Source organism: Phoca vitulina, unplaced genomic scaffold (genome assembly GCF_004348235.1).
Source record: "Phoca vitulina isolate PV1807 unplaced genomic scaffold, GSC_HSeal_1.0 scaffold30, whole genome shotgun sequence".
NCBI lineage: Eukaryota > Metazoa > Chordata > Mammalia > Carnivora > Phocidae > Phoca > Phoca vitulina.
Genome location: NW_022589733.1, coordinates 10,611,282 through 10,626,318, shown reverse-complemented (window position 1 = coordinate 10,626,318; position 15,037 = coordinate 10,611,282). Strand labels below are relative to the sequence as shown.

At 38.0% G+C, this 15,037-nt stretch overlaps 1 protein-coding gene across 6 annotated transcripts in view; it reads left to right on the top strand.

Moving 5' to 3' along the window:
• Window positions 1-15,037, top strand: part of CNOT1 (CCR4-NOT transcription complex subunit 1) — a 111,297-nt gene that overhangs the window by 49,846 nt on the left and 46,414 nt on the right. For all 6 annotated transcript variants that reach the window (XM_032424020.1, XM_032424021.1, XM_032424019.1 and 3 more), the window contains exons 8-16: window positions 64-232; window positions 2,072-2,198; window positions 2,353-2,463; window positions 5,338-5,508; window positions 5,877-6,004; window positions 7,894-8,134; window positions 10,312-10,431; window positions 12,467-12,589; window positions 12,756-12,907. In XM_032424020.1, the coding sequence (XP_032279911.1) occupies window positions 64-232; window positions 2,072-2,198; window positions 2,353-2,463; window positions 5,338-5,508; window positions 5,877-6,004; window positions 7,894-8,134; window positions 10,312-10,431; window positions 12,467-12,589; window positions 12,756-12,907 (1,342 nt within the window). The remainder of the gene's footprint in view (window positions 1-63; window positions 233-2,071; window positions 2,199-2,352; window positions 2,464-5,337; window positions 5,509-5,876; window positions 6,005-7,893; window positions 8,135-10,311; window positions 10,432-12,466; window positions 12,590-12,755; window positions 12,908-15,037) is intronic.

Here is a 15,037-nt window from a genome sequence, read left to right as displayed (position 1 = left end):
AGTAAATGGGGATAGTTTGTTTTTAATCAGTATAGCAGTTGTGATCTTCTTTTTCTCCTTCAGATTTTCCCCAGGAACGCTGTCCCGTGGTGCTTGCACCACTTTTATACCCTGAAAAACGGGACATTCTAATGGACAGGATCCTGCCTGATTCCGGAGGGGTAGCTAAAACCATGATGGAGAGCTCCTTGGCTGATTTTATGCAGGAAGTAGGCTATGGCTTTTGTTCAAGGTTGGTAGTAAAACATAACTAAACTTCTGATAACTCTCGTGCCACATATGATGTAATTCTTTAAGGCAAGTTCCTAAGATTAGTTAATGTGCCATCGTCTTTGCCTCTGAGGAGTATTGCTTCTAAAGTTTTGCTTCTAAATTTAATTTTCCACATACAGGCATACCTCATTTTATATGCTTCACTTTATTGTGCTTCACAGATACTGCACTTTTTTCCCAAACTGAAGTTTGTGGCAACTCCATGTCAGGCAGGTCTGTTGGCACCATTTTTCCAACAGCATTTGCTTATTGCTTTGTGTCACATTTTGACATTTCTCACAATATTTCAAACTTTTTCATTACTGTGTTTGTTAATGGTGATCTGTCATCAGTGATTACAACTCACCGAAAGCTCAGATGACGGCTAGCAATTTTTAGCGAAAAAGTATTTTTTAATTCAGGTATGTACAATAATGCTGTTGCACATGCAGTAGACCTACAGTATAGTGTAAACATAACTTAAAGTACATCAGGAAATGAAAAAGTTCATTTGATTTGATTTATTGTGGTCATCTGGAACTAACTAATCCCACAAAAATCTCCCAGGTATGCCTGTATTAGTTTTGGTTACAGGTATAAGTACTCTGGTGGCTAAATTTTTATTTCCTTCTCCTCCCCTAGTTTCTTAAATTTAGAAATCAGAGGTTCCTAGTCTAGTTGCCAGGATAGATAGTTTTAGCTTTTGGAGGAAAGGGAGAGCATTGATGCAAGTGTTTATGGAAATTGTATCAATTCCTACCTACGTGTTTGATTTTCTCTAACCTCGCTGTACCTTCAAATCCCCACTGTGCCTTCATTTTCTACAACCTTCCTTTTCTCCTTGTTTAACATAGCTGCCTCTTGAATGTTTTTCTCTCTTGTTAGGGACACCAAAGGAAATAACTTTCACCCTGTTAGTAGCACTTATGACTGTGATAAAATGGATTATCAGTATTTTCTTGAGAGTTAATTAAGGGTATTAATGCGTTCTGCTTTGACTTTAAGTGTAACTTTTAATGTTTTTCAAACTCTTCATAGAAACCCAATTTCCAGTTATTTTTGAAAATATATTTGTTGGGTGTGAAATTGTGCCTGGCATAAAACTTTGTTTAGTTAAACTTTCAAGGAGCAAAGTAGAAGAGTTAGGATACATTTTCAAGGCTTTGTACATATCAGAATAATCAAACTCACCTTTAGTATCAGCATTTCATTTTATTTTAATATATATATATATAGTGGGTGGAGGAGGGTCAGAGGGAGAGAGAGAATCTTAATTTCCACACTGGGCTCTGTGTCATGACCTTGAGATCATGTCGTGAGCCGAAATCAGGAGTCGATATTTAACCAACTGAGCCTCCTACGTGCCCTAAGTATCAGTATTTTAATTTTGATGCATATTGAGGATGGAGGAATTTAATTTTGTTTTAGTGAAAGATAATCATTACTCTTGGCTCGAATTTTCTTCCATTGATCTTCTAAACTTTTTCCATTTTCTTTTTTTCCTCAGTTTTATTGAGCAATAATTGATATACATCACTGTACAAGTTCAAGCATATAGCATGATGGTTTGATTTACATATATGGTTTGATTTACGTATATTATGAAGTGATTACCATAAGCGATTAGGCTAATACCCATCTTCTCATATAGATACAGTGAAAAGGAAAAGTTTTCCCATATTCTTAGTTAAGTAGGTGCTTTTTATATTCCTAGCTATATAAAATAACATGGAATGAAGCTTCTATTAGTAAAAATCTAAGGACTTAACCTTGGTATTGAAGGTGGTAGCGTTTTCCTGAGGTTTAATTTCTGTTTCAGTATTGAAGAATGTCGCAATATAATCATGCAATTTGGTGTTCGGGAGGTCACAGCTGCCCAGGTTGCCAGGGTTTTGGGGATGATGGCTCGAACTCATTCAGGATTGACAGATGGAATTCCATTACAGGTAAATATAGAAATCAGCTATTTTACAGTGTGAATTAATATCCTGGACCTCCTTTATTTTATTTACTAAATTACACTATGATTGATTGTTCTACCAACCATAGCTGAACACATTAAGTATTTGGGTTTGTTTAATTCAAATTTTACTTGTACAGAGTATCTCTGCTCCTGGCAGTGGGATCTGGAGTGATGGAAAAGATAAAAGTGATGGAGCACAGGCACACACATGGAATGTAGAAGTCTTGATTGATGTTCTCAAGGAACTGGTGAGTACATGTAATCATGATTTTACATTCATGATGTAATATGATAGAGCCTGAAGAAAGCAAATTTTAATAAATGCTCAGCCGAATGAGAGCAGCAATGTTTTGGGGTTCCCGACTTCATTGGCTCTAAAGTAATGAACTTTACAAGGTGATTATGTTCTGGAGATGGTTCATAATCAAATACCAGTTTTGTTCATTAGGAGTTGTTGCTGTGCAATTCTGAGTGGCACTGCTGAGGTGATTTGGTGGAATCCTGGTGTGTGGTTATTTTGGAGGAACAAATTTAGTGCACAGTAATGATTGTTTAAAGAATTAATGAGAAGGGAGGCCTTCTGCATATTTTATGGAAAGTGCAACAAAAATTCTGCTATCTTGTTTATGGTGGATAAGGATAATAAAATGCATACTTCTCTTACTACTTCCACTTCTAAAATATCCACAAACTAAATAATTTGCCCCCAGATAAACAAAGTACCTCTCCTAAAATGTTAAAATGCTTAAATAAAACATGTAGGAATGAAACCTTGAGAATTTAAAAGGGAGTGATAAAGTGTAGTCAGTGGGAGAATAGTGGAGTCAGGATATATGTAATATCTTCAGTCTCATCCATAAAATGGCAAGGAACAAAATACAACTTTGAAGACTATGTATATATATGTATAACAATAATATTCCTTATAAGGTGTCAGGACATTTATCCTAATTCTCATTTTTAGTTTTCTGTGTTTGTAATTTATCGGTATAATTGGGTTAGAGTTGTCTATATGACATTCTTTTTTTTTTTTTATTTTATTTTTAGATTTTATTTATTAGAGAGAGAGAGAGATAGAGAGCAGAAGTGGGAAGGAGAGGGAGAAGCAGGCTCCCCACAGAGCAGGGAGCCCGATGCAGGACTCGATCCCAGGACCCTGGGATCATGACCTGAGCCGAAGGCAGACGCTTAACCGACTGAGCCACCCAGGCGCCCTCTATATGGCATTCTTATTAACAGCATCATGGGTTTTTAAATTTTTCTTGATAGTGGATGGATTTATAGTATTCAGATTTATTCTCCTTTATTAATAGGAAAAAATAATACTTGATCTTGGCAGAAAATTTGGAAATGGGAAATAAGTTTCATTACGTATGGATACCACTTAATGTTTTGATTTTATCCTGTGGTGGTCATGCAAAAGGAAAAATACGCCCTTTTCACTCAGTAGTTCCATCATTGTACTTTATTGCCTTACTGAAAATAATCTCTTTTTAAAAATTGCAGACAAGAACAGTATTTCATGTTACCTCAACCTATTTTCTGTTTTCAGAGAGTGCAAAAGGCTATAAAACTGAGAGCCTGCACTGTGGGTTTGAACAATTGAGTTAGTAACCTCTTTTCTTCCTTCCTTCTTTTTCTTCTCATATATTTGAGTTTTCTGTACATTTTTTTGTAGGCAGGGAGCAGAACACAGTTTGATTTTGGGTGAACAATTTGTTTCTCCATTGCCCACAAAGGTGAGAGGAAGAAACCACAGGGGATTCTTACAGTCTTACCAAACTTACCTGTGGATTTACTAAATTCGTTTCTATGATAATGCTATTTAATAGTACATTATTGGTTCTGTACTGTTACAGTCAGTCCTTAAAACAAATTTTAGAAAGAAAAAGAAAACTTATTTTCTGAATGTTGTTACCTTAGAGTGAATACTTCTTTTGAAGTTTGTTCTTTGTACCCTTGCTTTGTGAAGCAAGCATTAATGTGTTCATGGCTTGCAAGGAGTCACCTTAGAGCAAAACTAAACTGTCCATGATGCTTTGAGGAATTTTAAGTACAGGGACGCCTGGGTGGCTCAGTCGTTAATCGTCTGTCTTCGGCTCGGGTCATGATCCCGGGGTCCTGGGATCGAGCCCCGCATTGGGCTCCCTGCTCAGCGGGAAGCCTGCTTCTCCCTCTCCCTCTGCCTGCTGCTCCCACTGCTTGTGCTCACTCACTCTGTCAAATAAATAAGTAAAATCTTTTAAAAAAAAAAAGTGGGGGAGTTTTAAGTAGATAGTGTGGAAAGCCTTTTTCTTTTCAAGCATAAAATAAACTTAGTACTTTGTGCAGAGTGGTAAATTATCTTCTATAAACTTGTTTCCTTTGCTTTATGTTTTCTTAAGGAATCTCATACTGCTTTTTTGAATACCTTTTCATAGAATATTTTTTTAATGGAATTTTCATTTTGACATAAAGAATTTAGACCACTTTCCCTGATGCATACAATTAGTATACTTTGTAGGGGAGATCTTTAGTTAATTAAGAATGGTATTGGGGGGTGCCTGGGTGGCTCAGCCTGTTAAGCGTCCAACTTGATTTTGACTCCCGTGGTGATCTCGGGTTTGTGAGGTGGAGCTCTGTATCAGGCTCTGTGCTCAGCATGGAGTCTGCTTGAGATTCTCTCTCCCCCTCTCCCTCTGCCCTTCCCCCACACGCGAGTGCATGTGTTCTCTATCTCTCTCTCAATAGATCAGATCAGAATGGTATTTGGGATAATTGATTTATCTTTGCAACTTTGTGCCAAGGTAGTAGAATCTTGGTGTAAAAACAAAGAGGCACTAATTGAAGAGTTTTGCCAAACTGGGATGGGATTGTTTGTTGGACTAAGTACGGAAGAGAGACTTCCACATTATACACTCCCACAGCCATAAGTATGTCATGAACTAAAAGGTTGGAGTACCTTGCTAGTAGAACCAGTTTATTTTAAATATTAAGAATTACTTTTCTAAGTCTCTAGAAATTCCAGATTATGATTATTTTGAGTTTAGAACATTTTAATTTCAGATTTAGTTTGGCTCTTTGGATAAAGCATAGAAATGTGTACACTTTTTATTAGATTTTGAAATGTTTTTCTGTTTTAGAACCCGAGTTTAAATTTTAAGGAAGTAACTTACGAACTGGACCATCCTGGATTTCAAATTCGTGATAGTAAAGGACTTCATAACGTGGTTTATGGCATTCAGAGGGGTCTAGGTATGGAAGTGTTCCCAGTAGACCTCATATATAGACCTTGGAAACATGCAGAAGGCCAGGTAAGTGAATGGTGTTTAACTGTAGAAGGGGAAGCAAATAATGACTTACTTCTTTTATAGTGCCATCTATTCATTGATTAAAATATTCTTTTAACATAGAATTTGTTTTGGACAGTGCAGAATAGTACAGACCATCAGTATTTTGAAAAGAATATCATAGTTTAGTACAGTCAGACTAAACGTATCAGAAACCATTTATCTCATACCTTTCATGTGTTTGAATTGTCTGTGGTTTTGAAGAGCACATAATTAAGATTTAAAACAAATTGTCTTCTTATAAGATTGAGATTAGCCTGATGAAAATGTTTCAGATTTTTATAGCATTTGCGGTCATTTATGGTAGTAAGGACTTTTTTCTCTTGTCTCAGCTCTCCTTCATTCAGCATTCCCTTATAAATCCAGAGATCTTCTGTTTTGCTGACTATCCCTGTCATACGGTTGCCACTGATATTCTGAAAGCACCACCAGAGGATGACAATCGAGAAATTGCCACATGGTAAAGACTCTCCTGTAGCTTTTCTTGCAAGGGTCACTTATGCTTTTTTTGCAATACAAAATTAATAGGGAGCAACTACATAGTTAAAAGATTTTAGTGAAACAGTATTTTTAGTGAGCCTTCTTAAACTTTAAATTTTTATGGAAGGATGTTGCTGGATAAAAGTCTATTTTTAGTTTCCTTATCACTAGATAGTTAACGTTTTTCCTCTCCTAAGGTCTGCCAGTGGGTATTCTCTGAACTGTCAAATATTGGAAGGAGGTTTGTACTTCTCCCTTAGTTTAGATCCCTTTCTTATGTCTACAGATATGCTTGCTCTCTTTTCTTTGTAAGTAGCTCAAGATGGCCAACCCATCAATTCTAATCCTTTCAGCTAAATTACCTAGTTTGAGTTCCAATTCCTAATTTCTGAGGGAGAATCTGACTCTGGCCCAGTACGTTTCTCCTGGAACTCAAGTCACTTCTCTGTAGGAATGTGAGGTAAGGATGGTGAAAGTACTTCCATTACTGTTGACACACACAGACACACATATGCACGTGTGCGCGCGCACAGAGGGGAGAGACATGGGCTGGATTGCTCCCCAAAGGTAACTACTTTTTTTCTAACTGGTTTTCTGAGGCCCTTTTCCAACACAGAACAGATGATTGAATTTTGGGGGCTGTGGGTTGGATTTTTAGGGCAATTTAAAGCCTTTAGATATTGCCAGATCTTCTAAAGCAAGAGATGGTAAACTTCCTGTAACGGGTTAGTTAATATCTGGCTTCTCTGGCCAGATGGTCTCTGTAGCAACTGCTTAACTATTGTCGCACAATATAAATATGGGTGTAGTTCTTTCAACAAAACATTTACTGAAACAGGCAGTAGGTAGGATTGGTCCTGTGGATGTAGTTTGCTGATCCCTGTTCTGAAAGATTGACTCCCACGCAGTAGTTAGTTCTAAAGTTCGTCCTTTTCGCAGGTGCTAGCAACATTGGATATGCAGGCTTGGTTGATGTTTCTTCCCCTCCTGCCAAGTCTAATGTATATAGCAGTATTTTCTTTTATAAAACTGAAATGTCATAGTGCATTTAAGAATTCCTTAACATAGCTGTACATTCAAGTTTGTCTCAAAAATATCTAACAGTTTGTATGATGAAGAGTCCAGACAGGGTTCACGTAGTTTCTTTTATTCTGTAAGTCTTCCTTTTCTCATTCTCTTTTTTGAAATATAATTTTTGCCATTGATTTGATAAAGTAATAGGATCTTTTATCCTTTAAACTACCCCATGGTATGGGGTATATGTTTCCTTATGGCATTTAATTTGATCTCTGTCTCCATAGTTTTCATGAACTAAGGGTAGAGTAAGCTCTTGAGATTTGATTAAAGTCAACCACATTCAGCTTGTTGGGACAAGAATAATGCATAGGGGATGTTGTGGAATTCTGAACTTGCTTGAAATCAGGAAGCACTTAACGTAGACCTTGGCATTACCAAAGTAAGTGTTCAGGCTGCATTTTTGTGTAGAATTTTTTTGTGTGTATAAATAGGTCTATGTTTATATTTCAGATTTTTGACTATTCCTAAATAAAGTCTGTGATGCTATTTCTATTTTTTATACCAATCACAAAAATCTTTGATGATCTCTCCTTGGTAAGGAGGATCCATGATTATAAAAGTGGTCTGTGGTGTCCCCTCTCCTTCATCACTTACTGTCAACTTGAACTGCCTTTGAAATTAGTCTGAAAGTATACCAGCATATAATTTTAATATGAACAGCCCCAATTTAAACATTTTTCAAATTGACAACAACTCAGTTTTATTGTGGTAGCTGGTATCACTTATTTGGAAAATAGATTTTTGTATATTTAGGTTTTCATTGACAGAGTATCTTACTTCCATTCTTGTTAGGAAGAGCTTGGATTTGATTGAATCTCTGCTGAGGCTTGCAGAGGTGGGACAATATGAACAAGTCAAACAGCTCTTCAGCTTCCCTATTAAACACTGTCCAGACATGCTGGTATTGGCCTTACTACAAATCAACACCTCTTGGCACACCTTGCGCCATGAGCTCATCTCCACTCTGATGCCAATTTTCCTTGGAAACCATCCTAACTCTGCTATTATTTTGCACTATGCATGGCATGGGCAGGTAAGACATGAACATTTTTTTCTCTTAGTAACTGACATTCTTTGGAGATGTTCAACTAAATTGTCAGTCTTCAATTATGACACTTTAGAGAAGTGGCACTTCCATAAAGCTTATTTTATCTTTTAGTATCATGTGAATGTTAAAGTCTAAAACTTCAAAGAACAAGAGGGAAGAGGCAAAAAAATAATAAATAATTCAGTATTATGAAAGCTCTGTACTACTAGGGCACCAGTATGCTTTTGATAACAGTAAGGAACTTAATTATTTTATCATGGAACCAGAAGGTACTCATGTCACTTTTTAACAGTAAATAGGGGAAGATTATAAATCAATTTAATTGACATTATTTTCTCTTTTATCCATACCCAGCATCTAAATTTTGTTTGTTTCTACTGAAATGCCTTTTAAGCCCTGTGCTTTCCCTCCCTAAGTCTGTAGAATTTATTTAACCTGTAAATATTTTTTTGTGGGGGCGCCTGGGTGGCTCAGTCGCTAAGCGTCTGCCTTCAGCTCAGGTCATGATCCCAGGATTCTGGGATCGAGCCCCGCATCGGGCTCCCTGCTCTGCGGGAAGCCTGCTTCTACCTCTCCCACTCCCCCTGCTTGTGTTCCCTCTCTCACTGTGTCTCTCTGTCAAATAAATAAATAAAATCTTCAAAAATATATATATATATATATATTTGTGCATTGAATTTTTTCCCCAATGGCCTATTGTATTTTTAATAAGGACAAATGCAGAAGCTTTAGAAAAAGCAGTTATCAAACACTTTACACCAAGTGCCCACCCTTTTTTAAAGATTTATTTGTTTAATTGAGAGAGAGTAGGGGAAGGAACAGAGGGAGACAGTCTCCAAGCCAGACTCCCCACTGAGCGTGGAGCCCAACACAGGGCTCAGTGTCATGACCCCGAGATCATTTACCTGAGCTGAAACCAAGAGTCAGACGCTTAACCAACTGAGCCACCCAGGCTCCCCTCAAGTACCTTTTTTTGGCTATTTTTTTTCTTTAATCATTTTTATTCTCAGTAGTTATATACAGGCACTTAAAAAATTTTGTTAAGATTCTGATATATATATATATTTTTAAAAGATTTTATTTATTTGACAGAGACACAGCGAGAGAGGGAACACACGCAGGGGGAGTGGGAGAGGGAGAAGCAGGCTTCCCGCCGAGCAGGGAGCCTGATGCGGGGCTCGAACCCAGGACCCTGGGATCATGACCTGAGCTGAAGGCAGACGCTTAACGACTGAGCCACCCAGGCCCCCCACGACTCTGGTTTATAAATGAAAAATGTTAGCTTTATTAGTTCTGTGCTATTTGTCAGTTCTCCATTTCTAGAGACTCAAATTACAGGGTAAACTTACAGAACGTTTAACAAGCATTTATCCAGAAGCTTTGCAGCCCGGATATTTTCAGGTCTTTATCGCCACAGCTATGAGGTACAAAGGGCAGGCCAAAAGGAGCAGCTCCTCACTCCTTGTTGAATACTTGTTTCATTTTGATCTTCTGTCACTCTAGGACAGTAACTGGAAAGTGATTTAGGTATAGTGGTAGCAGTTGCCTTGCCATTGCTTCTATGAGAACTATTCACTAAATTCCAACTGTTTATTTCTGTCATTCAGCTACAAGCCTTTAGATCAGGCCTCAAAGCCAGGCTGTTTTCTGGAAATAAAGGAAATTGGATAATTACAGAAAAATGAACATTCCCATTTGTGAAAAAGCTAGCTGTAGAATGTACAAGTACCATTCTTAGAAATACTGATAGAGTACTATACTGTGCAACATGAGAAATGATTACCTTAAACCAGTTTTAAACATTTATAGACCAGTAATTTTGTAGTTTAATAATAACGAAATTATACAAATTTGATGTATCCTCATGTTCATATCGTATTCTATTCTGTTTGAAAATATATTGGCAGATGTTTTATAGGACAAATACATATACTGAATGACCCATGGTTTAGGGACAGGCTTTCATTTGGAAGATGTGGAAATAACTTGACTTTCCTACAGAGAATGTCCCTGCAATCACTGCTTGAGGATTGAACTTAATGTCTGCACGGGTACACCTCAATTTTACATATATGTAACAAGTTAAATTAGCTGGGCATTTGCAGTAGTGCCTATGAAAATGTTTGCAGAATTGATATATAACCCCGTATTTCTTTTCTTAGGGACAGTCTCCCTCAATCCGCCAACTTATCATGCATGCAATGGCAGAATGGTACATGCGAGGGGAGCAGTATGACCAGGCCAAATTGTCTCGAATACTTGATGTGGCCCAGGACTTGAAGGTGAGCTTGGAGGGACAGGCTTACACTTTTTTTTTTTTTTTTTTTTTTTTAAGATTTTATTAATTTATTTGACAGAAACACAGTGAGAGAGGGAACACAAGCAGGGGGAGTGGGAGAGGGAGAAGCAGGCTTCCCGCAGAGCAGGGAGCCCGATGCGGGGCTCGATCCCAGGACCCTGAGATCACGACCTGAGCCGAAGGCAGATGCTTAACCGACTGAGCCACCCAGGCGCCCCCAGGCTAACACTTTTATTTATTAATGAGAAAAGAAAACTTTTTTTTAATAAAGATTTGTTTCGGAGAGAGAAAGAGTGCGAGGGAGCGCAGGGCAGGGCGGGTGGGGTGTGGCAGAGGGAGAGAGAAACTCAGGCTGACTTCTCACTGAGTGTGGAGCCTGACACAGGGCTTGATTTTATGACCCTGAGATCATGACCTGAGCCAAAATCAAATTTGGTGCTTAACTGACTGCACCACCTAGGCGCCCCAGAAAACATTTTTCATGTAATACAGATGCGTTAGGGATAATTCAGATGTAACTAACTCTTAGCTAGATTATGTTGAGATTTACAGTTTGCCTTGTAAGTACAAAGGGATTGGAAGGAGAGTGGTTTTAGAAAGGTAAGAAATGGGGGTGCCTTGGTGGCTCAGTTGGTTAAGCATCTGCCTTTGGCTCAGGTCAGGGTCTTGGGGTCTTGGATCGGGCCCTGGGTTGGGCTCCCTGCTGAACGGGGAGTTTGCTTCTCCCTCTCCGTCTGCCCCAACACCCCCCCAGCTTGTGCACCTCTCTTGTTCTTTCTCAAATAAATAAATAAAATCTTTAAAAAAGGTAAAAAATGTTTTCAGTTCTCAGTACATTTGATTGAATTTTGTTTGGTCTTCTATGATAGTTGCAAGGATATTTTATTTATTTACTTATTTTTTAAATTATTGTTATGTTAGTCACCATACAGTACATCATTAATTTTTGATACAGTGTTCCATGATTCATTTTTTGCATATAACACCCAGTGCTCCATGCAGAGCGTGCCCTCTTTAATACCCATCACCATGCTAACCCATCCCCCCACCCCCCTATTTATTTATTTTTTAAAGATTTTATTTATTTGACAGAGAGACAGAGACAGAGAAAGCAAGCACAAGCAGGGAGAATGGCAGGCAGGGGAGAAGCAGGCTCCCCGCTGAGTAAGGAGCCAGATGCCGGGCTCGATCCCAGAACCCTGGGATCATGACCCGAGCTGAAGGCAGCCGCTTAACCGACTGAGCCACCCAGGCGCCCCCACAAGGCTATTTTAAAGCAAGTGGGATAACTGATTTCATGTAATATGTTAGATATAATTTGTGGAGAAACTGGTTGGGTTTCATCCCTTTTGCAGGTTTCATTAGCATTAACGGAATCTTTTGACAAATAGTCTGACTTGATGTCTTTGACCAGTAGGTGCATAGTACTGGTGTTGAAGTTGTGCTTAGGTTGGAGTAAGTCTGAGTTTAGTTTTTTTTTTTTTAATCGAGTATTGATCCTTATTTATGCATTGTGTCTTGCTCTGATTTAGGTTTAATTATTTTAAGAAGCACAGGGTAAAGTCATGTGTCCGTCCATCTTTGAAATGTGATCTTTAAGTAAAAACTAATATCACCAATGAATTAAGCTAAGCTATTTAAAAAATGAAGACCAAGAAAATATTAGCAATATGTTTTATTTAGACTTGATTGTGAAAATAAAATCAGGGAACAGAGAATAGAACGGAGTGTGAGAAAGATACTTAATTGCTTGACTTACAAGTTTGTTTTTTTAAGATTTATTAATTAAAAAAAGATTAAGAGAGGTTGCATGCATGTTGGGGGGGGGCAGGACGGGGTAGAGGGAGAGGGATAGAATCTCAAGTACACTGACTCCCTGCTGAACGGGGAGCGTGCTGTGGGGCTTGATCTCACAACGCTGAGATCATGACCTGAGCCAAAATCAAAAGTCAGGAGGCTTAACCAGCTGAGCCACCCAGACACTCTGACTTAAAGTTTCTGATATTCTTTTGTTTTAGGCCTTGTCAATGCTGCTAAATGGTACTCCATTTGCCTTTGTTATTGACCTTGCTGCACTTGCTTCACGTCGTGAATACCTCAAACTTGACAAGTGGCTCACAGATAAAATTCGAGAGCATGGAGTAAGCAGGATTTGTCCATTTATTACTGCTTTAAAATTTTGATGGCTAAAATAGCTAAACAATGGCAATGAAGATGTTATTATTTTGTGGATTTTATACTGTCTTTAATAGTCTGAAAGCAGTTAAGATCAATTTCAAATGAACCGAAAGATTTTCTGTTTTCCAGGAGCCTTTTATCCAGGCATGTATGACTTTTTTAAAGAGACGGTGCCCTTCGATTTTGGGTGGACTTGCTCCAGAGAAGGATCAGCCCAAAAGTGCTCAACTTCCTCCAGAAACCCTGGCGACAATGTTGGCCTGTTTACAAGCTTGTGCAGGGTAAGAAGAGCATGCTTAAATAGGACTATTTAGTATTGGAATTGGATTATATGAATAAATTGTTTGGGGAAAGAGGGGTTGAGTGATTAAAAGTGACAGCAGCTTAGATAATCCAATGGTTTTTAAATCCAAAGTACTATACTAAAAACACATATTAGATCCATTTAAGTTAATTTTTTTGTTTATGATGTGAGGTGAGGTTCAGATTCATTGTTTTGCATATGGATGTTCAGTTGTCCCAACACCATTTGTTGAGAAGACTGGTCTCTCTCTTTTGAATTGTCTTCTGAAAAATGAGTTGCCCATAGTGTGTGAGTTTTATTTCTGGATTCTTAGTTCTGTTGTGTTGATCTGTACATGTTGATCTTTGCCAGGACCACACGGTCTTGATACTGTAGCTTCTCAGTGAGTTTTGAAATTAGGAAATATGAATCCTCTAGCTTCCTTCTTTTTCAAGATTGTTTTGGCTGTTCTGGGTCGGTTATATTCCCAGATGAATTCTTGCAAAGTTGTGAAGAAGCCCACTGGAATTACGTTGAATCTTTACATCATTTTGGGGAATATTGCCGTCTGAAAATATTAAGGTCTATTTAGGTCTTGATGTTTTGTCCTTTTCAGTGTACAAGTCTTAAGCTTCTTTTGTTGCATTTATTGTTTTTTTGTACAAGTCAGGTCACGTGTGAATAGTTTTATTTTTTCCTTCCCATCTTTTTTTGCTTATTTTCTCTAGTGTGAACCTGCAGTCTGATGTTGAATAGAAATGGCCAGAGCAGACGTTCTTGTCTTGTTCTTGAATTTAGAAGAAAGGTATCTAGTGTTTCACCAGTAAGTGTGATGTTAGCTGTGGGTTTCCATAGATACCCTTCAGGTTGAGGTTTCCTTACCTTTAATTCTAGTTAGTTGCATGTTTTATCATGAAAGTATTTTGTCAAATGTTTTTGTCTGTATCACTTGAGGTGATCGTGTGGTTTTTGTTTATTTTGTTTATGTATATTAAGTGAAATTCGGGTGTTAAATCTTGCATTCACTTGGTCTTTGTATATACTACTTTTTATATATTGCTGAATTCAATTTGCTAGTATTTGGTGAGGATTTTTGTGTCTGCATTCCTAAGGGATATTGTTCTTATGTTCTTTTTGTCTAGTTTTGATTATCAGGGTAATAAGGGCCTCATACAGTGAATTGATAAGTGTTCTTTCCCTTTCCTTTTCTAATTTTCGTTAGAAAGATTGGTGTCAATTCTTTAAATGTTCCGTAGAGTTAAGCAGTGAAGCCATCTGGTCCTGAGCTTTTTCTTGTGGGTAGGTTTTAATTACAGATTCAGTATGTTGTTACAGATCTATGCAGATTTTCTTTGAGTTTTTTTTTTTTTTTTAATTCATTTGAGATACAGAGATACAGAGAGAGCAGAGAGCATGAGCAGGGGGAGGGAGAGGCAGAGGGAGAGGGAGAAGCAGGCTCCCGCTGAGCCAGGAGCCCAGCGTGGGGCTCGATCCCAGGACCCTGGGATCATGACCTAAGCTGAAGGCAGACGCTCAACCGACTGACCCACCCAGGCGCCCCAAGATTTTTAATTTTAAGTGATCTGTACACCCAACATGGGGCTTGAACTTTTAACCCTGAGATCAGGAGTCACATGACTCTACCAACTGAGCCAGCCAGGTACCCCTAGGCAGATTTTCTTTCCTTTTTTTTCTTTTCAATCAAGTTTTGGTGGTTTGTGTTTTTTCTAGGAATTTGCCCATTTTGTTCCTTTTATACTATATCCTTATTTTTCTCATTTCTCTAAGGTTGGTAGTAAAATCCTCTCTTTCAGTTCCTGATTTTAGTAATTTGAATCTCTTCTCCTTTCTTCCCTTCCTCCCTCACCACCCCTTTCTTGTCATTGTGGCTAAATGTATGTCAATCTTGTTAACCTTTTTCAAAGAAGCAACTTTTGGTTTTGTTTTTCTTTATTGTTTTTCTATTTTCCACTTATTTCAGCTTCTTATTTTGAGTTTAGTTGGAACTTTTTAAAACTTACTAAGATGGAAAGTTTGGTTTTCTATTTGAGATTGTTCTTGTTTAATTGGGATGTTTATGGCTTTGAATTTCCACACATGAAATGCTTTAAGTTTGGTATTATGTGTT